Consider the following 23,962-nt stretch of genomic DNA (forward strand, 5'->3'; position numbering starts at 1 on the left):
GTTTGATTCGGACAAAAAGGGGTTTGGAGGCCCAAAAACGACTTCGTTTCGAGGATAGAGGTTGGGCTGATGGCGGCCGTCGGATTTAGAGACGGCTTTTGAGGTGAAGCTGGTGAACAATCTTGGATTCGCGAAGAAAGAGGAAGTGAGTTTTGTGTGTTTTTCACTGGGAAAGAGAAGAGAGCCATTTTGCCATTGGAGCTTGCTCTGGTTCTTGAAATCCTTCCGCAAAACAAGAAAAATAACTCGGATTTGAAAGGATTTTAAAAGACTTTAAAATCCTAGTGTAGTCAATTAAAAGATTTTAAAGGATTTTAGAATCCATTCAAATCTAGGTGTAGTCAATGAAAAGATTTTAAAGGATTTTAAAATCCATTCAAATCTAAGTGTATTAAAAAAAAAAAGATTTTGGAGGATTTCAATAAGTTGTGGATTTTGTGGGATTTGAGAGCTATAACCAAGACTAAAAAGAATCCAACCTCACCCCCTTGGATTTCAAATCCTTCCACCACAATCCACCATCCATTCAAATTCTTTAAAATCCATATGAATTTTGTAGGAGTCTTTAATCCTCTTTAATTCTATAAAATCTATCATTTATAACTTGAATTTAAAACTTGAATTTGGTTTTCACCTAGTAAATTACTCACAAGCTTTGAAGCTCTAGAAAATGGCAGAAAGTTGCAGACTTTAAAGCTCTGTTGTGTTAGATAACGGCTGATGAAAAAACCCAGAAATCAAAATTTGTAGAAAAATTCCATGAAACAGAGGGAGGGGCGGAACCTGGGAAGAAGAAGAAGATGAATGAGAAGATAATCCGAGATTCAGACGAACAAGAAGATGAATGAGGGAGGGGCGGAACCTGGGAGGACCGACACTGCATTCGGAGAGCAAGGAGAGAGCGAGCCTGACTAAATTGTCTCGTGGTTTTAGACAGGGTAAATAGCCGGGTGTGAGGGGTATAAGATAAATGGGCCCGGATTAAATAGTCCAGTGCTTATTTCATACGAAGCTCACCAAACACCCATTTCGTATTATTAACACTATATGGTTGTACTATCCGATGTGCCAAACGAGGTCTAAAAGTAATCTTTATTAGGGTTTTTTGTTTATGAGCTTATTTTTAACACATTACATGAAAATATGTTCTAAATCTTTTAGATTGATAGTGGTAGACTGCAGTGAACTGGTCCAAAAGTTAAGATTCCAGTTGCTCTTCAGGAATAGTATTGTGTAATATGTAGGACCACCAACCAACTAATATATTGGAATTATGTGACCACCAACCAACTAATATATTGGAATTATGTTCTGGACCAATCAAATTATTGATTTCTATATTATATTTTTTGTTGGAACTTACTACCTTGATTAGGCTGAAAATGGGCATACTGGGACGGAGCAGGGACAACATGGAACCACAGACATCGAATGGACACGGTATTTCGTCAGTTCCTCATCCTCATTGGTCTTTTGCATATGGGATCAACAGGAAAGTGATGGAACTTTTCGAAAAGATACGTGGCCAACAATATAATGTTGGAACAAACAATGAGAATACAACGTTGTTGATAACAAATTATAATAAACAATTGAAATAACTATAATCCAATAATGTATTACAACCAATTCGTAATTGAAATACTGTAAACTAAAAGAAACAAGAAAGTAGGAAAACTGACTTGATTGAAAAGATAGAGGCTTGTAGATTTTGCAGTGTCCTAAAGACAGAATTGTGCCCCTACTCCGTGCTTGTAGTTCAATGGGCATTCGTCCCCCAGGATCCAACTATCTGTAATTCAAAGTTTCAGCACCAGAGCTTTGAATTTTGGCGAACTTTTGAATGCTTTCTCTTCCAAATAATATGTATATTATATGCAATATATGTATATTATAATTTTCGTGTCTGACCTCTTTGGTATTATATAGGATACTGAGTATCCTTTCCCAACTGGTATTAGGAAGTTAAGAAACTGCCCACATAAGTTAAATTCAAATTGAAGAGATAAAATTGAAATTTTGATTTTGGCTTATTCAAATACATGTTCGGTCTTTTACCAACAAACCTATATAACATATTATTCACACCAAATTACTATTAATATGAAGAATATAATATCAAGTATCTTGATAATATGTACACTAACGATATGTGACAATTTGCATACAAACTCCAACAGTACCACATATTTGTATGGAAATTGTCATAACTGAAATGCATGCAGCATTGGAAGAGAAAAACAAAACAAAATATGCATTAGAAGATGTGTCTTTTGGACTTGAACCTTTCTTAGCGAGTACTTATTCGGTTTACCTGATGACCTAATGGATATAGTTGATCTTGAATTGTTCATCTTTTTGTGATAAACCGATACAATAAGTATCACACATATTTCACTTCTACATACTTAGGTTCATACATTTGTGTTCGTTTTGGTCCTGAACAACATCCTGATTTCATGAGAGCCTTAGAGATTTTAGCCATAAATTCTCATAAATGCGACCCCACATTTACTCTCATATAGGTGACCACCAATTAAGAATATTCTGCAAAATTCCTCTTATACAAAGATATCGGTGTCATTAAATGTAAGATACGTAACCTAAACCTACTGTAGACAACACACATTCATCCTAGGAATGGTCAAATGTGTGTTCAACTATTGAGTCTTACCCAAGTAGTTTGGCTATTGAACCTAGACCATGGGATCTCCAATCAGCTAGGTTAGGTTTCCATTCGGTTCAACTCATTATATTGGCTTTAGACCCATTCCCCTTGATGAAAATTTAATTTGCTCATGCGGTAGGCCTTTTGTCAAAGGATCTGCTATATTTGCCTTTGACTTCACGTAATCAATGGATATAATTCCATTTTAAGCAATTGTCTAATTGTATTATGTCTACGTCTTATATGTCTTGACGTCCCATTGTACATCTTATTTTTTTCTTTTGCAATTGCCGCCATGCAATCACAATGTATACAAATGGCTGTTACAGGCTTTGGTTCCAATGGAATATCTTCCATAAAATTTCGAAGCCACTCTGCTTCATTTGTGCTCATTTCTAAAGCTATGAACTCTGATTCCATGGTCGAACGTGCTATACTTGTTTGCTTGGAAGATTTCCATGCCACTGCTGCTCCTCTAAATGTGAAAACATATCCACTTGTGGATTTAGTTTCCGAGCTATCTAAAATCCAGTTTGCATCACTATATCCTTTAAGTACCGGTGGATATTTTGAAAAATGCGGTCCAAAGTTCATTGTGCCTTTTAAATAGCGTAGTACTCTAATCAAAGCGTTCCAATGGTCTTTCCCTGAATTACTTGTATATCTGCCAAGTCTACTTACGGAATATGCCAAATCAGGTCTTGTAAGGTTCATTAAGTACATTAAACTTCCAATAACTCGTGCATATTCCAATTAAGAGACTGGATCTCCAACATGCTTTTTCAATTTGTAGCCAGGATCAAATGGAGTTACAGCAACATTGTCATTATAATGACCAATTTTTTTAAGTATTGATTCCACATAGTGAGATTGTGTCAGTATATAATCTTCATCAATTCTTTTAATTCAAATTCCTAAAATGACATCTGCAAGACTCAAGTCTTTCATGTCAAATTTAGAATTCAACATCTTCTTTATGGAATTAATAACGTCTTATCAATTCCCAAAATGAGCATGTCATCTACATACAAGCATACAATGTCACACAAATTTTTATAGCTCTTTACATACACACACTTATCACTTTCATTTATTTTAAATCCGTGTGTAATTATTGTATGATCAAAATTTTCATGCCACATTTTTTGTGCTTGTTTTAATTAGTCCATATAGGGACTTAACAAGTTTACAAACTTTATTCTCTTGTCCTTTCACTAGGAAACCTTATGGTTGTTCCATGTATATTTCTTCTTCAAGTTCTCCATTTAAGAAAGCTGTCTTAATGTCCATTTGGTGTATTTCCAAATTATATATGGCTGCGATAGAAATTAGCATCTTAATTGATGTAATTCTTGATACAGGCGACTATGTATCAAAATAATCCAGCCCTTTTCTTTGGCGATAACCTTTGGCTACAAGATGTGCTTTATATTTATCTACAGAGCCGTCTAGTTTTAATTTCTTTTTGAATATACACTTGTAACCTGTTGGTTTATTATTGGGTGGTAAATCAACCAATTCCCATGTGTTATTTTGCATTATCAACTCCATTTCACTACGTATAGCCTCCTTCCAAAAATGAGCCTCAGTAGAGGATATTGCTTCTTTAAAATTTTGCAGTTCGACCTTTGACAAAAGAGCAATAAAGTCAGGTCCAAAGTTTTATTTTCATTCTAGTGCTTCTTCTTGGTTCCAAGTTTGTAACTTGGACATCAGATGTTGGTGGAGCATCATCATGAATTTGTTCATGTGATCTCTTTTTACTGGAACTTAATTTATTCTCTTTATATGGAAAGATCTTCTCAAAGAACTCAGCATCAATAAATTCCAAAATTGTGTTCACATGTATATCCACAATCTCATATTTTACAACTAAAAATATGAACGCTACACTATTATTAGCATAACCAATGAATGCACAATTGGCAGTTTTTGGTCCGAACTTAGTAATCTTCAGTCAAGGAACTCAAATTTTAGCTAAACAACCTCACACTTTTAATATTTTATATGTGGGTATCCTTCCCTTCCACAATTCATAAGGAGATTGATTTGTCTTCTTATGTGGAATTCGATTTAAGATTTTGTTTGTAGTAAGTAAAGCTTAACCCCACATATTATGTGGAAGCCCAAAACTATTAAGCATGAAATTGATCATATCTTTTAAAGGTATATTTTTTCTTTCCGCTACACTATTTTGTTGAGACATATACAGTGCCATCATTTGATGTACAATACCATGTTCATTACAAAAATCTGCAAAGGCAGAAGATTTATACTCGCTTCCTCTATCCGATTGTAGAGCTTTGATTTTCTTGTTAAGTTGATTTTCAACTTCGGCTTTATATGTCTTAAACATATTCAAAGCTTCATCCTTGCTATGAACTAGATAAACATAGCAATACTTACTGTTGTCGTCAATGAAAGCAATATAATAATTCTTTCCTCTTCGAATTGGTGTTGATTTAAAATCACATAGATCACTATGTATTAAATCAAGCAACTCACTGAACTTATTAAAAACCGATTTAAAAGTTTGTCTAGCAAAAACTTTGATTCAACGCATATTTCACATTTTTTTATTGAAATCTATAACATGTTTTGGTATTATTAATCCTAAATTAGCCATTCTATGCATTGATCAATAATTAATATGGCCTAATCTAGCATGCCAAAGTTCAACAGACTCAACAATATAAATGGAAGCCTTATTTATATTATTAATAGAAACATCAACAATTACATTGAGTTTGAATAATCCCTTAGCGAAATAACCCTTGCCTACAAACATTCCTCCCTTGCTAAGCACGAATTTGTCGGATTCGAACACTAACTTGAAGCCCTTATTGCTTAACAAAGGCACTGAAACGTAAGGTTTTCCTAATTTAAGGAACATGGAGAACATTCAGCAAGGTAAGTTCATTCCCAGAAGTGAACTTTAGTACAACTCTTCATTTTCCAACAACTTCTGCAATGGAAACATTCCCCATATAAAGCTTTTCACCACTTGAATTTGGTTCATAAGTAGAGAACAAGTTTTTGTCCCACAAATATGCCTCGTTGCTCCGGTGTCAATCCACCAATCACTTGTATCAAACACCATGTTGGTTTCTGAAACAATATCAACCAACATATCTCCTTTTGTCACATTGGCTTCATTGGTCCTGCCATTGTTGGTGTTTGAATTGGTAGATTTCAATATCCTTTCGGTAGCGACAATCTTGTGCCCTATGCCCGGGTTGTCCGCACAACCAGCGTGCTCCTTTGATTTTTTTTTTGGAGTCCTTTGCTTTTGGTGCATGCATAGAAAAGTTTTTTTTTTTCTTTTTAGCATTCTTCTCCTTGTTTTTCTGGAAAGGCTTTGTCCTTGGATTGCTTGCCTCAATGAAGTTGGCCTTGGCTTCCATGGAAGACGCATCAACTTTGTCGCCTTTCCTGTGATCTTCTTCGACCCTTAGCCTGAGAATTATATCTTCCAAAGACATCTCCATGTGCTTATGCTTCAGATAGATTTTAAAGTCATTCCAAGATGAAGGCAGTTTTTCAATGATTGTCCCAACTTGGAAGTGTTCATTAATAGAGCATCATTCAGCATGTAAATCATGGACTAAGCGTTGGAGTTCTTCAACTTGGCCCATGACATGTCTGGAATCCACCATGTTGAATTTCAAAAATTTACCAATGATAAACTTCTTTGATCTAGCATCTTCAGTGATATATTTCTTGGTTAGTGAATCCCAAAGATCCTTGGCAGTCTTGCAAGATGAATATACATCATACAAAAAATCGTCCAGCCCATTCAAAATGTAGTTTCTGCAAAGAAACTCAGAGTGAGTCCAAGCATCTATTGCAGACAACATGTCTTTATTTGCTGGCAATTCAGTCGCCACATGAGCCTCCTTCTTCACAACATGGGTTAGGTTCAAAGTGGTCAAGAAGAACATCTTTTGTTGCCATCTTTTGAAGTCCACACCTTTGAATTCCTCCAGTTTCTCAGGGAGAGGATTCTTAATGCCTTGCATTCACTGATGTTTGATCCATCACAATTTATGTCTTTAGATTGTTAGAACAAACAATCAGAATACAACTTTATCGATAACGAATTATAATAAACAACTGAAATAACTATAGTCCAATATTGTATTACAACCTATTCGTAATTGAAATATTGTAAACTAAAAGAAACAAGAAAGTAGGAAAAGTGACTTGATCGAAAAGATAGAGGTCTGCAGATTTTGTAGTGTCCTAAAGACATAATTGTGCCCCTACTCCGTGCTTGTAGTTCAACGGGCATCCGTCCCTTAGGATCCAACTATCTGTAATTCAAAGTTCCAGCACCGGAGCTTTAAATTCTGGCTAAGTTTTGAAGGCTTTCTCTTCAATGATATGTATATTATATGTAGTAGATGTATATTATTATTATTATTATTTTTTTTTCGTGTCTGACCTCTTTGGTATTATATAGGATACTAAGTATCATTTCCCAACAGATATTAGGAAGTTAAGAAATTGCCCGCATAAGTCAAATTCAAATTGAAGAGATAAGTACGAAATTTTGAATTTGACTTATCCAAATACCTTTTCAGTCTTTTTACCAATAGATTCACACCAAATTACTATTAATATGAAGAATATAATATCAAGTATCTTGATAATATGTACACTAACGATATGTGACAATGTGCATAAAAATTCCAACATATAATACCAAAAATAACAATCTGAAATAGTAAAATTAAATGAAAACACGTTTTGTTGTTAGGCTTTATATGCGTGCAAGTGAATCATGAAGAAACTTGATGTTTCAATCTAAAAATCAATTAACAACAGAGGAAGTAACACAGTTCTTTATAGCCCTAAAAATAATTTCCTAACTTTCTGTTTCAAGATTTTTTCCATCCTTACAACAATCATGGTGTTCTACTTTGGAAAACAAAGAGCAAGGGAAGGCAAATTGTGCACCCAACATATGAAGAGTACGTAGTACGTAGTAGAGTCTGAACAACCACCATGAAGTATATGCATAACAAAAAGTGGCATAAGCTCTAGAACATTGAAGCCTAAGCTGTTGGATCTCTCTTTCTAGTCTAATTTGTTTATTTTCCAAAAATATATTTGGTGTGGACTCGGCCTTAAATGTTGTAGGTTTTTTTTGCTAGAATAAACTTATTTCAAGCTTTTTAAATAGTCAAATTAGTAGAAAAATCCATAAAAATTTTGAAATTTTGCAACGGTTGGGAAAGGGGCTTATGCACGTAGACATCCCCAAAAAAGCCAAAGAATATGAAATAGGCAAAGAAGTTGACATGCTAATCACCTCCAAAGCTGCCTAGATATTCGACAGCCAAAAAAAAAAAAAGGAGTAGTAGATTCCTAAGAATTATGACATAAACAACAATTGGATGCCAAAAAAATACCACATCAGTTTAGAGCACCCTTAGTGGGAAGCTTATCATGAAAAAAACCGCCAAGCCAAAATAGATAGTCAATGTGGAATAAAATGTCGCCAAATAACTTTAGCTCAACCACTATCACTATGTTTCCTTCGAATAAGATGATAACCATAAGAAAAGAAAAAGATCTTAGTAGACGAAATCTCCAAATCAACTTGTCATCTCTACATTTAAAGGCAAAGGAAGATGTAAAATATGTTGCACCACAAAAGGGATTAAATCTACAAAATAATTTGACAAAGACCAACTTTGAGCTTCAATATCATCTAAAACTAGGAAGAACCATAGGCGAAATAACCGGAGATAATGAAGTGTTAATAATAGGATCATCCAACCATTTTTCGAACCAAAAGGAAACTTTGACCTCCCATCACCAATAATCCAACAATTATCATTATTCAGAACGGGCAAAAAATGCTTTAAACCATGCCACACAGAAGACCGTAAATAAATATCTTGTTTTTTATAATGCACAAGGGAAAAACCTGCAGAGCGAAATAACCTCAGAAAGAAGGGGATTGTAAATCATCCTAGCCAAAACTAAACAAAGCCGTCCAGTTCAAAAGTACTAAATCAAGAAGACCAAGCCCACTTTCCTGCTTTGGTCTACACACCACACTCTAATCAACAGTTACTAACGTCTGGAAAGCCAAGTCCCGTTACCAAATAAAATTCCTTGCACAAGCAACATGAAACACAAACAGTATGCAAACATATGTTATTTTTTTCCTTTGGTGTCAGTAAATTGTAATTATTTGGGATTATCCTCCAAAAGCTCTCTAAATCTCCTCCCCTTCCTTCCCTCCTCTCATATCTTCCGTTTTGTCTCTCTCTATAAATAAGTCAATACAAATGTTGATGTGATTTATTGTAATCATTCAAATAGGAGGAAATTGGACTGAAGAAAATCCTACTCCAGTTATTTGTTGGCATTTGGGATTTCAAAGTGCATCATAAATATCTTTATTGGGGTCCAACCAAAGCGGGAAATCCCTTTTTGTTTATGAACTTATTTTTAACACATTACTTGAAAATATGTCCTAAATCTTTTTTATTGATATTGGTAAACTGTAGTGCACTGGTCCAAAATTAAAATTCAAGTTGCTAAATACCCTTCAATAGTATTGTGTAATCTATAGGACCACCAACCAAACCAATATATTGGAATTATGTTCGGAACCAATCAAATTATTGCTTTCTATATAATATATTTTTTTTGTTGGAAATTACTGCTGGATTTTGGGCTGAGAAGAGAGACACACTGGGGAAGGAGCAGGGACGACATGGAACCATAGACATCGAATGGCAACAGGGCTTCGTCAGTTTCTCATCCTCATCAGTCTTTTGCATATGAGATGGACTGGGAATTAAGAGAATTTTTCTCTTTTCGAAAAGAGACGTGGCCATGTGAACAATTATACCAAAAATTAACAATCTGAAATAGTAAAAATTACAAGGAAAAACATTTCTGAACTTTTTGAAGTGGGACAATTAATTATATTCTCGTGTTTTACTTTGCATCTAAAAAAAAAATTAAAATTAAGAAATAGACAATTTGATTGGGGGACGTATAACACGTTTTGCTGTTGAACTTCACATGCATGTGTGTGGACGAACCATAAAAAAAGTTGAAGTTTCAATCCAAAAATCAGTTGACAACGAAAAAAGGAACACAACTCATTATAGCCTTAAAAAGATTTCTTAACTTCATGACATGAGATTCTTCCCATCCTCACAATAGTCATGTTGTTCTATTTTGAAACAAAGAGCAAGGGGAAGGCAAATTGTACACCCAACATATGAAGAGGACCTAGTAGAATCTGGACACCCACCATGAAGTATATGCATAACAAAAAGTGGTGGAAGCTCTAGGACATTGAAGCCTAGGCTCCTTGGATCTCCCTTTCTAGTCTAATTTGTTTATCTTCAAAAAATGTATTATTTCATTTGGTGTGGACATACATGATCCACTCAACATGGGCCTTAATGTTGTAGGTTTTTTGGCTAGAATAAAGGAGCTTCTCATCTCAACTTTCTCAATTTATCACATTTTGGTTTTTGTCTATAGACAAAGTGTGTACTAAACTTTTGTTGCATGGAACAAACTTTTGTTGAGATAAGAAATAGCTGCGTAGTGCAATTTATATGGGAAGGTTTGCCCAGAAGTTAGATTAGCAGAGATTTTTCGGTATATGTCATACTACCACGCGTATTATAACTTAGTTATATTCTAGTAGTGCATTACAATATCTCAAGTCTTAAAATTATCAATCATATCATTGATCAATACTATAACACGTGTGTTAATAACATTATGTAAATTAACAACGCCGACTGTGTCTGTAACACATCATCTTGATCATATAATATCATAAATTGGATTAAAAGCACACTTGTCATTTGTTCACTTCCACACAAACTGAATTCAGTTCCATATCATCATTTTTACTTCAGCCTTTCTTTTGCCAAATTCTCCAACTCATATATATAAATACGCAGTATATAGAGTAGGCCTTAATAAGCCACGGGCTCACAGTTTCAGAAAGACCAGCCTATAGTACCACTTATTTTTCTTACATTCTTCTTCCTCCTCTTCTTTTCCCTTTAACCTCTTTTGTTTCTGCAGAATGCACATGCAGTACCGATGCCGAGGATCGGAACGAAGTCAAAGCTCTCAAATGCAAGCTAGTTGTAACAAGTTCAATCGTTTTATGGCTAGCTGGTGCCCTAAATAAGCATCGAACTTATTGCAACTAGATTTAATTTTTGAGTTTTATGCCACAATGATTTTGTTTTAACAATGTCAACTGACGAGGAAGGAATGAAAAATAAAAAATGAAAAGTGTGATGTAAATCTGGACCTCCCATGAAGTATATGCATAAGGCAAAGTTGTCAGGTCACAATGGGTGGAGCAGGTTATACGACATTGAATAATTCTACGTTCTGTATTTCTCTTTCTAGTCAAAAGTAGCCAGCATATAGCATAAAAAATTAAACAAGTGAAGAAATCTTTTTAAGGTGAAAAAACGTAAATGGAAGTCTAATTTGTTATATTCTAAAAGCTTTCTAGGCATATCTAATTCTTTCAATGGTGGGAGTCTTGTTCTGTCTAGAGGTTGGCTTAAAGCATCATGAATAATCGGTTGAAACCAACACTACGTAGGTGAGATTAAATATAGAAAGACTTTTGTGTGTGAGAGTTGCACGGTCACATAGTTCAGACCTCGGGCAACAAAATTCTCCTAGCTTTGAGGCAGGAATAAAGGGGACTAGGATTCTCCCCTCTAATTTCTCTTTATAAATATTCAATACAAGATGTTGACGTGATTTAATCGTGACCGTTCAAATAGGAAGGGAGGAAATTTGAAGGAAAGGGAATCATACTCTAAATAAAGGGTTTCTCATCTTAGCGTTTTTATTTAATAACAATGTAGTGTTGATACTTGATGCTGTGCATGCAACATGACTTAGGATGGAATGTTCTTTTCTATCTTATATATTATAATTTTTGAGTATGGTATTTGATACAAAATAGAAAGCTTGTTTCAGGTGAAAAAAAATATTGAAATGCAACTATGGCACTGGCAATTTTTGGTTTCAAAAATAATCTTTATAATGAAGTGATTCTAGGAATTATGAGAATTACTGTTGTCGTCAATATTTAGACAATCACTTGACTTCAACATAAACATATATGAAACGAGAAAGAGATACTACAGCCGGGATATCAACCATTGATGAACATGCAAGTGGATTATACAATGTGTCAGCAATTTGGCCTTTACAAATAATCAACGCACTAAATAACTGTCACTAACACAACTCATAAATATAATATCTCCCTCTCGATTTCGAAAGACAACCTCCCAAAACCAAAGCTCTCGACCATATCGAACAGTTACTCGAAGCAGATGACAAAATGTTAAGTAAAAAATTTATTTTCCTTTCTAACAAATTTTGGTAGGTATGGGTGTCTAGAGGAGGAGGAGGGTTTCTAACGACGGCTATGTACCTTCTAATCGCTCTAAGTGGAGAAATTTTTTAATGTAATCGGCATACGAGTTGGTACATCACGTATTACTATACAAATGGTAGGATATGTGTGTTAAAAAGTTAATAACTTAAAAAAATAAAATTTCCTACAATTTACATAAAAACACGTGGTGTACCATTCGTACTCTCATCACAATGAAAAATTTCTCCTCTAAGTCGGGGTAGGGTAGGGTTTTTAGCACTCCAATGACTTAGCTTTAATGTGTCGTCTTGGTAGCGTCAATACGTCACATATAAGGCCAAATAACATAATTGATGTCTTAATAGATAAATACATAATATTACAAGAATAAAATAACAATACAATGTAACGATGTGACGATCATAACTTTTAATCTGTGTTACTTGCTGAAATTGGAACATGACTAAAGTCCAACCCCAAACACATGCAATAGAAAATAGGGGTTTTTTGAAATAGGTCCAAAGTAACTAAAAATTGGACCTATTTCAAAAGTTCAAAGTCACTAAAAATTAGACCTATTTCAAAAGGTAGTCTATAAAATTGGATCTATTTCAAATTTTTCCTAGAAAAAAAAATATCTCTCCTTTTTTAATCAAAATCAAAGCCATTTTAGTACTTGATGGTGCCCAACACGACAAGTCAATTTCTTTTCCTTAGTATTGAACAAAATCCAAGCCCATGCAATGGCTAAAAGCCTAATACCATTCAAGATGGAATACTTCGTACTTAAATGTTTCTAAGTGCTTGTTTTTGCCTTCACTAACAAAGAATTCGGATAGGAACATTTTTGTAAGGATTTTGAAAATTCGTAAATCGTGTTCGTTCATCATATATCGTACGGTCAGAAATTATTTTAAATATTTTTATTTAAAATTAAACACAAACAGTACTTTATAAAAACTAACAATACAATGTACAATGAACAGACATAATTCACAAATTTCTAGAATTCTCAGAAAAGATCCGGAGAGGATCATGTTGGACAAACAAATACTAAAGTCCGCAGTCCTAGTCAGTGGTCATTGACAGTTCAGATAGTGACTCGTAAAGTCCCCCAACTTCCTTTAAACTGTTGCATTAACACATAATGTCGTCATTTGGCTTCACTAACCACACACTTGGCAACCCCACTTCCCTTCGTAACAAACAGAACTTAATTCCATGTCGCCATTTTTACCTCAATGCCTTTGCTTTCCCCAAATTCTCCAACTCATATATACAGTAAGCATTCAGCTCACCACTTCACAATCCCATTTCAAAACCCTCCCTCTCTCTCTCTCTCTCTCTCTGAAAGCCATGAAAAAGTTCACTCCCGCTTATACTCTTCCTCTTCTCCTCCTCCTTTTTGTCCCCATCTCGGTTTCCGCGGGATGCGAATGCAATTCGGAAACCGTAGACCATGACAAGTTCAAAGTCCTCAAGTTCAAGCTAGTTGCAATAAGTTCAATCCTCATAGCAAGTTTCCTTGGTGTCTCCCTCCCAATGTTGGGCAAGAAAATTCCGGCCCTAAACCCCGAAAATGACATCTTCTTCATGATCAAGGCCTTTGCTGCCGGTGTGATTCTAGCAACAGGTTTCATCCACGTGCTGCCGGACGCTTTTGAGAGCTTGACAAGCCCTTGCCTCAGCGAAACCCCGTGGGGGAACTTCCCCTTTACCGGCTTCATCGCCATGCTTTCGGCGATTGGGACGATGATGATCGATACCTTTGCCACCAGCTATTATAGAAGATCTCATTTCACTAAGCCACTGCCGGTGAACGAGGATGAAGAGATGAATGGGGTGCATGAGGGTCATGTGCATGTTCACACTCATGCCACACACGGCCATGCTCATGGTTCCGGCGTGATTGCGGCGGAGGATTCGATTTCTTCTTTTGAGCTTGTTAGGCATCGAGTGATATCACAGGTAGAGTTTGGTTTAGATTCTCTAGTTGTTTATGCTTCAATTTTTGGTGCTACATTTTGTTGAGTTGGTGCACACTGTTTTCCCCCTGTTTTTAACTCTCCATTTTTATTAACTTTTTTTTATATTAACTATTTTTTCGGTGTTTAATTTAAATTTCATGTTTTTTTTTCTAGGCAATTTTTCTGATTTAATTATGGAAATTCTTTGCATGAATAATTTTTCAGGTTCTGGAGCTGGGAATTTTGGTTCATTCAGTGATTATTGGGATATCTTTAGGTGCCTCACAGAGTCCCAAGACAATCAAACCTCTTGTAGCAGCTCTTACTTTCCATCAATTTTTCGAAGGCATGGGCCTTGGTGGGTGCATAACTCAGGTATCATCAATTTCCTCAAACATTTCATTCTTGTTTCATTGTCATTTAATCCCCTCATAAATGAAAACTAACTGATTAGGACGGTGTGTTTGTCGTCTTGTATTTTAATTTAAATCTTATTTTTTAAATTTATTATATTTTTAAAAGAATGAGTAAGGGTTTAAAAATATTACAATATTTTAAAGCAAATGAAAGTTTCAAACTTGGAATGCATGAGTAGGAACTAAGAACCCAACATTCTATCTACTAGGATATTGGCTATCCATTAAGATATTGGATCACATGCAATAACAAATTGGATTGGTTCTTAAAATCCTTGAGTATTTGGGTTTTGAAATTGTCAAATGTGGACCAATGGTTCTTTTAAGTAACTCTGCTAGAATTTTTGTCTGTTATATTCTCCTTTAAACACTTTATTTTGACAGAAGTTTTGACAAAATTATTGAAAGTGACTCATTGTTTCACACTATGACATATTGAAGGATCAATATTCACAAAATTTTAGCACATATTTAAGACCCCAATTGACCAAAATCTAGACATCAATACTCCAATTTTCTCATAAACCAAATATACATCACCTTTCCCTCATATGTTTTACTTCAATTGAAACCATGCTTTGTCTTTGAAACTTTAATTTATAATCCTAGGCTATGATGTTCTAGCCATTTACCAATTTTCACATGGCCACATGCGTACCATTTTATGTGGTTTTAGAGCTCCAAAAAGTCTTGTTGATGTTGTCACATAATCTTCTCGGCACCTATTCAGAGATCCTGCATATTCTTTCTAGGGTCCAATTGCATTCCATCGCAACTAAAAGGACTCGCACATCCGTTCATCTCAGCATTTTTGGAAAGTCAACGTTCATTTTTTAGGACACTTGGATTGATGTGTCTTTTTCACCAATGAGTAGTCCCACATGTTTCTTCCTAATCCGACAATTGTGTAAAACTGTTGTGTCACAGAGTGCATACACTTGTCTTTGTATATTTATCATCGACTGATGTATACACTCGACGACAAGACAGAATATCTACACCCACTCCCAAATGCTGAAACATTTTTGAGTTGTGAATTAGGTTAAACTCCATTACAATTTCTATTTTCATACATTTTACATATAATGTCCCAATTGTATGTGCAGGCCAAATTCAAGTACAGGGCCATTGCAACAATGGTGCTTTTCTTCTCCCTCACCACCCCAATTGGAATTGGTGTTGGAATGGGAATATCAAACATTTACAATGATACCAGCCCAACTGCTCTAATTGTGGAAGGAGTCTTCAACTCTGCATCAGCTGGGATCCTAATATACATGGCTCTGGTTGACCTGCTAGCAGCAGATTTTATGAACCCTAGAATGCAGAGCAATCTACGGATCCAGCTTGGGGCTAATGTTTCACTTCTTCTGGGCTGTGGATGCATGTCTCTTTTGGCCAAATGGGCCTAAATGCCTCAATGTAATTAGGGCTTAGGCTTCGTTGTGTACTTTTATATTATAATATAGTCTAGTGGAAATTTAGTAATGCTCAATGTGTCACTAAAAGCAATCTAATTCTTCCATCCACAAAAAAGTTATTGAAAACTTGGAATGAATATAACAGTAATGTGTTAACCTAATAAGATGGGATATGTGCCATAGTTCAGTTTTGAAAATCTTCAGTAGGAACACTAGTCTCCATGCCTCACAGGTTTTTCTGATGTTGATACCTTCCAAACATGCCGGCATGACAAAGAATGGAAAACAGAATCGACGGGAGTACATGAGAAAAAAAGGGAATGAAACATCCCTGTCGATGGATAACCCGAATCTATTCTAACTCTAACAAATTAGACGACCCTCCCTCACCACTGAAGCTTAACTCAAAGGCTGTAGAAAACATAGGTTCATTATGGTAGATAGGGAAAATGATTTTTACATTTATATTTTCTCGTTCTCAACTCGTCCTTACATATATATATATATATATATATATATATATATATATATATTCTTTAATAATATTTTGATTTATTCAATCTAATAGCTATGAAAGAGCAATAAACACTGGAGCTAAGAAAAATGTGAAAATCATTTTCCACAAATAAATAAGCTAAGAATGATAAAAGTTGAAATCCCACAACGTTAATTTTATGCTTTATGCGTTTGAAGTAAACTACCAATTAGAGTAGTTCTATGTGCACTTTACCTGTCGCCACAGCACATTGGAGCCATTATCCGATTTTCTCATGTGATTAGAATCGATTCCAACACTATGAATAGCGATGTGCCTAATAAATGTCCATCGATTTTCATATTTGTAATCATTTATTTCTGGAATTTCTATATATCTACGATTGCAGAAAGAACAAAATTGAGGACGTTCCAAATGAAAAACGGTTTATATATATATATTATCCAATAACGCTTTACACAAATGAAACCAAACAAACTAAAAGTTCACTTGTGTGTTTGTGTCTATGAAATGTACGTACCTGCAGGATTACAATTAGCATCCCAGGAAACATTGGGACATATGGATCTCAGATGGCACGATTAACCGGCGTATAAAGCCATCACAAACCGATTCCAAGTCACGAAGATATGAAAAGTGGAGGTTTGATTTATTACGAACTTTTGATAAGGCAATGTTACCTGCTTGTCATCAACTTAAAAGCGGTTATAAAATTCAAGAATCTACATATATAGATATTCTGTATTGTTCTCAGTGATAAAATTCATCAAGAGTCTAACCTACCTAACTATAATCAGATATCTTGACAACATATTTAACTATATAAATGCTCAAAGTTTCGAATTTCGGCACGAAATAAAAAATGAATATATTTTGACACCAACAACTTAACTCCTCAATCCCAAGTTCCCAATTAACTCTATAAGAAATATGAATTTAATTAGACTTATAAGAAAAAAGAATTTAATTGGACTTTGGCATCATATTTCAATTTCATGATGAAGCTTTTGGATTTCTTCATAGTCCTACATAAATTTCCCAAATGGTCTCAAAATTGATCGATTGAATTACTTCTTCTAATTCAGGCACAGGAGAGGATGTGTGGATCATATATGCAAAACATACATTTTTGTAGTGATTGATGTGTAGGTATGCACTCAAAATATTTAAGGATTTTGGTAGAAACAGTGCCCATGCACATGAGGATTACTCTCAATCACTTGTGCATGTGGTTTCCACAAAGTGAAATTGTGGATGCATGGCACGCCCCCAATACTAAAGATTATGCACTCATACATCTCTACGCAGCTCTCAAAGACTCGAAGTTCACTAAAAAAAGACAACGAATTATGGCGGAACACCTTAGACTAAGGAAATATGGGGAAGCTTCAACTCCCAAACAGTGAATGGATCGTCACTACTCCATCTCAAATGTCATATCTGCAGACACCTAAAAGACATCGAGAGTGTTCAACAAATCGAGTCATAGGGTCCTCAATCAAACGCCATTTATATGGTCAGCACTACTACTACCAAACGGACCCAACTCAAAAGTAAGGGAAACCCATAAAGCCTCCAATAAAACATTCCATTGTGAAAAACGGCTGGCTGGTGAGGAGTGAAATAATAAGGTCAAATCTGTTTATCGACTTCTAGCTGTTGTGGGCTGCATGACAGAGCCAACTCCCTCCTCCGTTCACCACTAGTCTCAGAAGAGAGATCATCGCCACATGGAAGGAGGTGCCGACATCACCTGACAAATTTCGATGCATTAGCACCACCGTCCACCTGTACTCAGCATTAAGCTGGATGATACTACTACCGTCACCTTAGAGGAGGAGGAGTTACAGCATGGATCACACATGAATCCCACTCGTAGAGATTTAATACTAGTGGGAGGAAGAGCGAGCCATTGCTTGGTGTACGGATTGCAGATGTAGTAATCACAGGGAGAAGTTATTGTATCTCGAAAACAAGGGAGGAAACTAAAAGAGAAATCGATTGTCTCGAGATGTTTCGACTTCGCAAAAGCTGCTACAGTATTTCATTCGGTAATATAACAAGAGTACTTCGAATGGTCGAGTTAGAGGCACAGAAAGCGGCCAACGAAATAAGGATCGGAGATGAGGCAGAACCAATGCTTTCGACACGCACCTGCATCCGAAAGCCTGAAAGCAACTTTATTGCAAGGAAGTCGAAAAGGATTCAACCAATAAATGCTCGGGGAGATCAACAATACAATCCATGATCAACTCTGGTGGATTTAACTTGGTTGACGTTGATGATCTTTTGATAAAATCCTACTGCAGCTTCCTTTAGTTTTTGCAGCGGTATTAGGGTTAGGGTTCTTCTAGCGACTGCTGAATTTCAAATGTTCTTTATGGACATTCATTTATGTCCTAACAGGGTTTCAGTCCATCACCGAAGAAGCCCATGTAGAAAGTTTCCATTCGATATATCCTTGAGCGTCTCTCCTGCGGACCAACGGTGCGGAAGAAGATCCAACGACTGTGATCATCCAACATTGTGAGCATCCGAGTCTATCGGTAGAAGGGGGAAGGGGAAGGGAGCTGGCGGAAGCAAAGTGTTTTTACTCAGAAAACACCAGAGAGAGAAGGAAGAAGATGTTATTTCAGGTGGGAGGCCAAGGAACTCGCCCCACCTTCGATACGAGAGAACTTGAGATTTGACCGGAGCCATCGGGTGTTTGCTTTGTAATACGGGTAATATTTCACCCGTTTCTACACATGAGCTCGTTTAAAACACTCACCGTAAGATTGATCTCAACAGCTGACAATTGTACCGCACCTAGCCAGCACCCAAAACACAGGTTTTGTTGCTTCCCCTTTGACAGTATGCAATTTCTGTGGCAGAATCGATTGGATTGCGCAGCAAAAGCCAAGCTAACATTGGGAAGTCAAATCGTTTCTAGTTTGCTCTCAGTCTCCCGATCCAAGGCTCTCGCTTGGGTACGCTCTTTCTCACTCCGTTGTTTTGTCGGTTGAGTATGTGCACACCAAATGTTCGATTAAATGTCTGTGTGAGGTTAGGTCTTTCTGGGTCACTCTCATACTATGTACCCTATTGAAAAACAATGTAAAGTTTTGAAATTTGGCGTCTTTGTTCACTGGTGCGTTGCTTTTTGTTTGATTGCATATGAAAAGTTTTGATCTTTATTTGTACATAGATGGCTTTCTAGTGGTATATCATATCCCAGTAAAAATCAAGTAGTTAGTACTTCACTTAAGCACTGCATACAAGTATCCTAACGAGTTATCTAGGTCACTCATGTCTGCAGTTCTTATGATTTAGTTTTCTTTCTTTTCCATGGGTATTTGATATAAATTTCGATTCAGATGAATTTACGATCACTAAGAAGAATGTTTAGGTACAGATATAGAACTGTTTTCATTTATTTGTACCGAAATTCAGTTGCATATCTTCTGGCTTGATAGTCTTTTACAGCTCTCCCTTGGCAATGTTTGTGTATGGCTTATTGTTCTCTGTGATTTGTTGTTCTGTTGGGATTGATTGTTTTTCTCTTTATTATGCAGATTGGAGATAAAAATGGCAGGAGTGATACAAAAGTTCGTTACTGCGTCAATGTTTATGTGGATAATTCCCGTTGCAATATTATATGCGTTCAACAATAATTTGCTTCCCGGTAAGGCTATGGTGTCAAGTACTGAAGCTTTTGTCATTTTCATAGTACTGCGTCTTATTTAGGTCCCTCATAGAGTTATTCTAACAAAAACTTTGCACTAGTTACGCTGGGTTTTTCTTCTTAGTGCTATATTACTATACAATTATCTATCTAAGTATTCTTTTTGATAATGTTTGTGTGCTTACCCATATTTGTTCTAAATAAGCAGACCATTTCTAGTTCGCATTTTGTATTTGAGTCCTTATGACCTTCCTCTAGTTCCTACAACACTTAAGCCTTGTTTGGTGGGTTAGGTTGTGACCAATTCATATGGACTTGAGTTCAGTCCGTTGTTTGTTGTGTCAAAATGTAAGATGGACAAAATTGGACATGATGGGTTATGACTCTACAATAGAGTGGGTTATCTAACGTATCCTTGTGCATGGGTTACAAGACCCGTCTTACATGTCTTGGTTGTCCAATCGTATACCTAAAGCCCAATCCCATCCAGCTCACCAGACGGGCCCTTAGAGTTTGTCCATCTCCCTCTCAGTGCCGTGATAATTGAAATTTTTATCTCAATCGACTCATCTAAATCTTGCTTCCAAATTCCAACTAATGGTCTCACATGAAAAAAATTGTCATTAGGATCTATATTGTTTATGTGAATTGCATAATTTGATACGGTGAATGGGATTTGTAAGAATGAAGATAGCATCCTATCGTCGAATTTGGGAAGGGTGCTACAAATGGTTTTTGTTAAAGTTTCCTGCCTAGGTTTTTCCTTTTTGGTTCTCTGAACAAGGTTGTTATTCATTTGAAACAGGTGTAAGCGACATGTCTCCCTATTCGCTCACATTGTTGAGTGGATTCCTTGCTGTTATATCTGTCAACATAGTTATCGCATTTTACATATATATGGCAATGAAAGAACCTTCAGACAAACACAAGCCTGATCCTGCATTTCTTGCTGAAGCCGAAGCTAGTGTAAGCAAGTTAAAAGGTGACGCTGATTCTTCCCAATCCTCCAAGAAAGAAGAGTAGGATATGTGCTGTTCTGCGTTTCGACGGTTGGAAGAACGAGTTCTGAAGTTTGTATGCAGCGTCTGCTGTCCGTTTGATGCATGTACGCTAGTTTTCGTTTTCTGTCGGATGCTTTTGAACCTGAGATGATATCATGCTTGTAATCACAAGCTTCTTTCTGGTTGTAGTTTTTACTTGCTAGAGCTTGATGAAATCACGACATAATTAGTCGACCTAACATGCCCATGCATAACATGCCTTAAATATTCTTGAAAGAGCTTGATGAAATCACGACATAATTAGTCGACATTAAGAAAAAAAGTACAAATTTCTTTTTCGAAGGGCAGAAAAGTTACAACTCAAAATGTCACAGTAAATTTTTGAGGGAGCTTTAATGATAAGGATTTGAACCAACAAATATTTAACCAAAAACCATCTCAAAATGTTATTTAACCAAAAGAGCTCAAAGTTTAATAAAAAACTATCCAAAACTAATGTCCACGGGTGAAACTTACAAGCCCAACCTGATACAAATCTACACTTCCGTAAATACCCCTAATTGATTTGATATTGTTCTGACTCTTCACCAACCTCAACCCAGCACGAAACCGCCATAATAACTCTCTGTCTTCCTATCAAATCGAATTCCTCCATTTCAAAAACAACCAAATCAAAGTTGAAAAATAAAGCATTCATCGGAACAAAACTGCCGAAACAAGTTCAAAGAAGTTTAATGGCAGAAATCGACGAAAAAGTGTCTTTAAAAAATAAAAAAATAAAAACATAAAACTGTTTCTGGAGAACTCAAAATATAACACTGTTTCTGAACAAAAAATCAGATACAATGTTTGTTTTGTCTGTGCACAAATAAACACTGTATCTAGAAAGAAAAGAACAAAAATCCAAAAATAGTGACTTAAATTCCAGAAACAGTGACTTAAATTTTAGAAATAATGACTTAGATTCTAGAAACAGTGACTTAGATTTCAGAAATAGTCTATGTTTTAACCTTTGATTGTTTATTTTCTTTCATGCATCGGTTGATTATATTTAAGAAACAGGATGCTTATTTTGCATTGAATCCAAATACAATGAATTTCTCTATTTCTTTTCTAGCTTACATTTAAGAAACAGTGTGTCTATTTCATTTGGATCCAGAAAAAGTGACTTAGATTCCAGAAACAGTAATTTAGATTCCAGAAACAGTGATTTAAATTTCAGAAATAGTGACCCGTTGTGTTTATTGAATAGCATGCAGATCTCAAATTTATTTTTTGGAGAAACAAACGATGAACTCCACTGACGAAGAAAAATTGAAAAACAGTACCTCGAATACTCTATGAATAATAACGACGATCACATTTCAACGAAATAATACAAAATATAAATTAAATAACATGGGGATCTATATTTTTGTTTCAAAGAAAAAGAAGAAGGTCTGTAAAACAACGATGAACTCCATTAATGACGAAAATCTCGAACTCAACCTAAAAAAGTTAGGGGTAAAATCGACAAATCATAATTTATTATAGTTGGATCATTCTTAGTTGGACTACTTTAATATGAACCTTGTACTAATCATTAAACAAAATTTATAACATGATTTTTTTATTAAAACTAAAACTTTTCAAACCTTTTTAATTAGTTTTCTAATTTTTCATGTAACTGTCACATTGTTAGTTAGTGATATGTGATAGGAGCATATTCATGCGACTTAAATGGCTTGTTCTCGTGCATTTATGTTATGTTTCTCTAGTTATTTTAGTCATTTATGCTTCTTTTGTGTGTTTTCAGGTTTTAAGGGCAAGGTATGCAAAAGGATGCCTTTTGGAGCCTTGTGGAGCAAATTAGAGATTGGAATGGATATCATATGCTTGGAGCTAAGAGGATGGACGAAATTAAAGACTTGAAGCACACACTTTACACATTCAAACACTAGCCAAACCGTGAGCTCCCATTCCTTTATGCCATTTTCAGATTTCCACCCACTAACCTAGTCATCAACACATGCACTTCCACCTTTCATCCACAATGATTCATGATTCATTCACTTTGCATCCTTTAATTCAATCACATACTTTCCCATTGTATAATACATCCACATGCATCTTTAACCAACAAACATTACAACCACATGCACCCTTTTCTCCACATTCCAAACATTGCCGTGTATCCCCTTCATCAATTCCAGCATCTTCACATGTCTTCTAGCTTTCCCTTTCATTTCCACCACTCATTCTTCATCATTTCAGCCACCTACATGCATTAATTATTAAACTCTTCATCATTGCATTCAGAAAATGAGCAAGAAAGCTTCTCAATGCCGTGTATCCCCTTCACCATTTCAGCACATTCCAACACCTTCACATGCAATTCCAGTTTTCACATGTTTTCCTAACTGATTTTTCATCATTAATTAGCCACTTGCATCTTAAACAAACAGTCATATGTTCCATCCACTACTCCTATAAATACCCTTGCATTCATTCATTCAACATCATCTCATTTCATACACAACACACCACAAAAACTTCCATTCCTTCTCTTTGCCGTGAGTCCCCTTAGAATCCAAAACCATCTTTCCATTTCCACCACTTCCCAACCCTCCAAACCACTCCTCTACCATTTCCATAATCCCCCAAACCTCACCTTAGACCTTGTGCTACAATAACGAGGAAGATAAGAGGGCCTAAACGTTCATACAATTCAAGTTTGAGTTGTTGGAATGTTTAGGTGTTTCTTTGATTTCAAAGTTTAAATTCAATTCTCTTTGTTTTGTACGTATGAGGAATGGAAGAGAAGAGTGCCTAAACGTTCATACAATTCAAGTTTGAGTTGTTGGAATGTTTAGGTGTTTCTTTAATTTCAAAGTTATGAGGAAATAAACCCCCCTTTAGCTAGGGGGTGATTCGAAACTATGTT

The 23,962-nt window shown here is 35.7% G+C and overlaps 2 protein-coding genes across 5 annotated transcripts; both read left to right on the plus strand.

Moving 5' to 3' along the window:
• The first annotated feature begins 13,373 nt into the window (after nt 1–13,373).
• Nucleotides 13,374–15,945, plus strand: LOC137726860 (zinc transporter 1). Its single transcript, XM_068465815.2, has 3 exons — nt 13,374–14,042; nt 14,267–14,416; nt 15,564–15,945. The coding sequence occupies exons 1-3, from the start codon at nt 13,431–13,433 to the stop codon at nt 15,867–15,869; spliced, it is 1,068 nt and encodes a 355-aa protein (XP_068321916.2). The 5' UTR covers nt 13,374–13,430; the 3' UTR covers nt 15,870–15,945.
• Nucleotides 15,946–18,069: 2,124 nt separating this feature from the next.
• On the plus strand, nt 18,070–21,278 carry LOC137727088 (uncharacterized). 4 transcript variants are annotated; one of them, XM_088694033.1, is made up of 4 exons: nt 18,070–19,097; nt 19,248–19,419; nt 19,929–20,038; nt 20,844–21,278. In XM_088694033.1, the coding sequence occupies exons 2-4, from the start codon at nt 19,382–19,384 to the stop codon at nt 21,059–21,061; spliced, it is 366 nt and encodes a 121-aa protein (XP_088550159.1). In that variant the 5' UTR covers nt 18,070–19,097; nt 19,248–19,381; the 3' UTR covers nt 21,062–21,278. The 4 variants fall into 4 exon arrangements, with proteins under 4 accessions (XP_088550159.1, XP_088550158.1, XP_088550160.1 ...); XM_088694034.1 differs by having other exon boundaries at nt 18,320–19,097; nt 19,248–19,343; XM_088694032.1 differs by having other exon boundaries at nt 18,070–19,419.
• The last annotated feature ends 2,684 nt before the right edge of the window (nt 21,279–23,962 follow it).

The sequence above is a fragment of the Pyrus communis genome, chromosome 5 (genome assembly GCF_041283825.1).
Source record: "Pyrus communis isolate YQ-2024b chromosome 5, ASM4128382v1, whole genome shotgun sequence".
NCBI lineage: Eukaryota > Viridiplantae > Streptophyta > Magnoliopsida > Rosales > Rosaceae > Pyrus > Pyrus communis.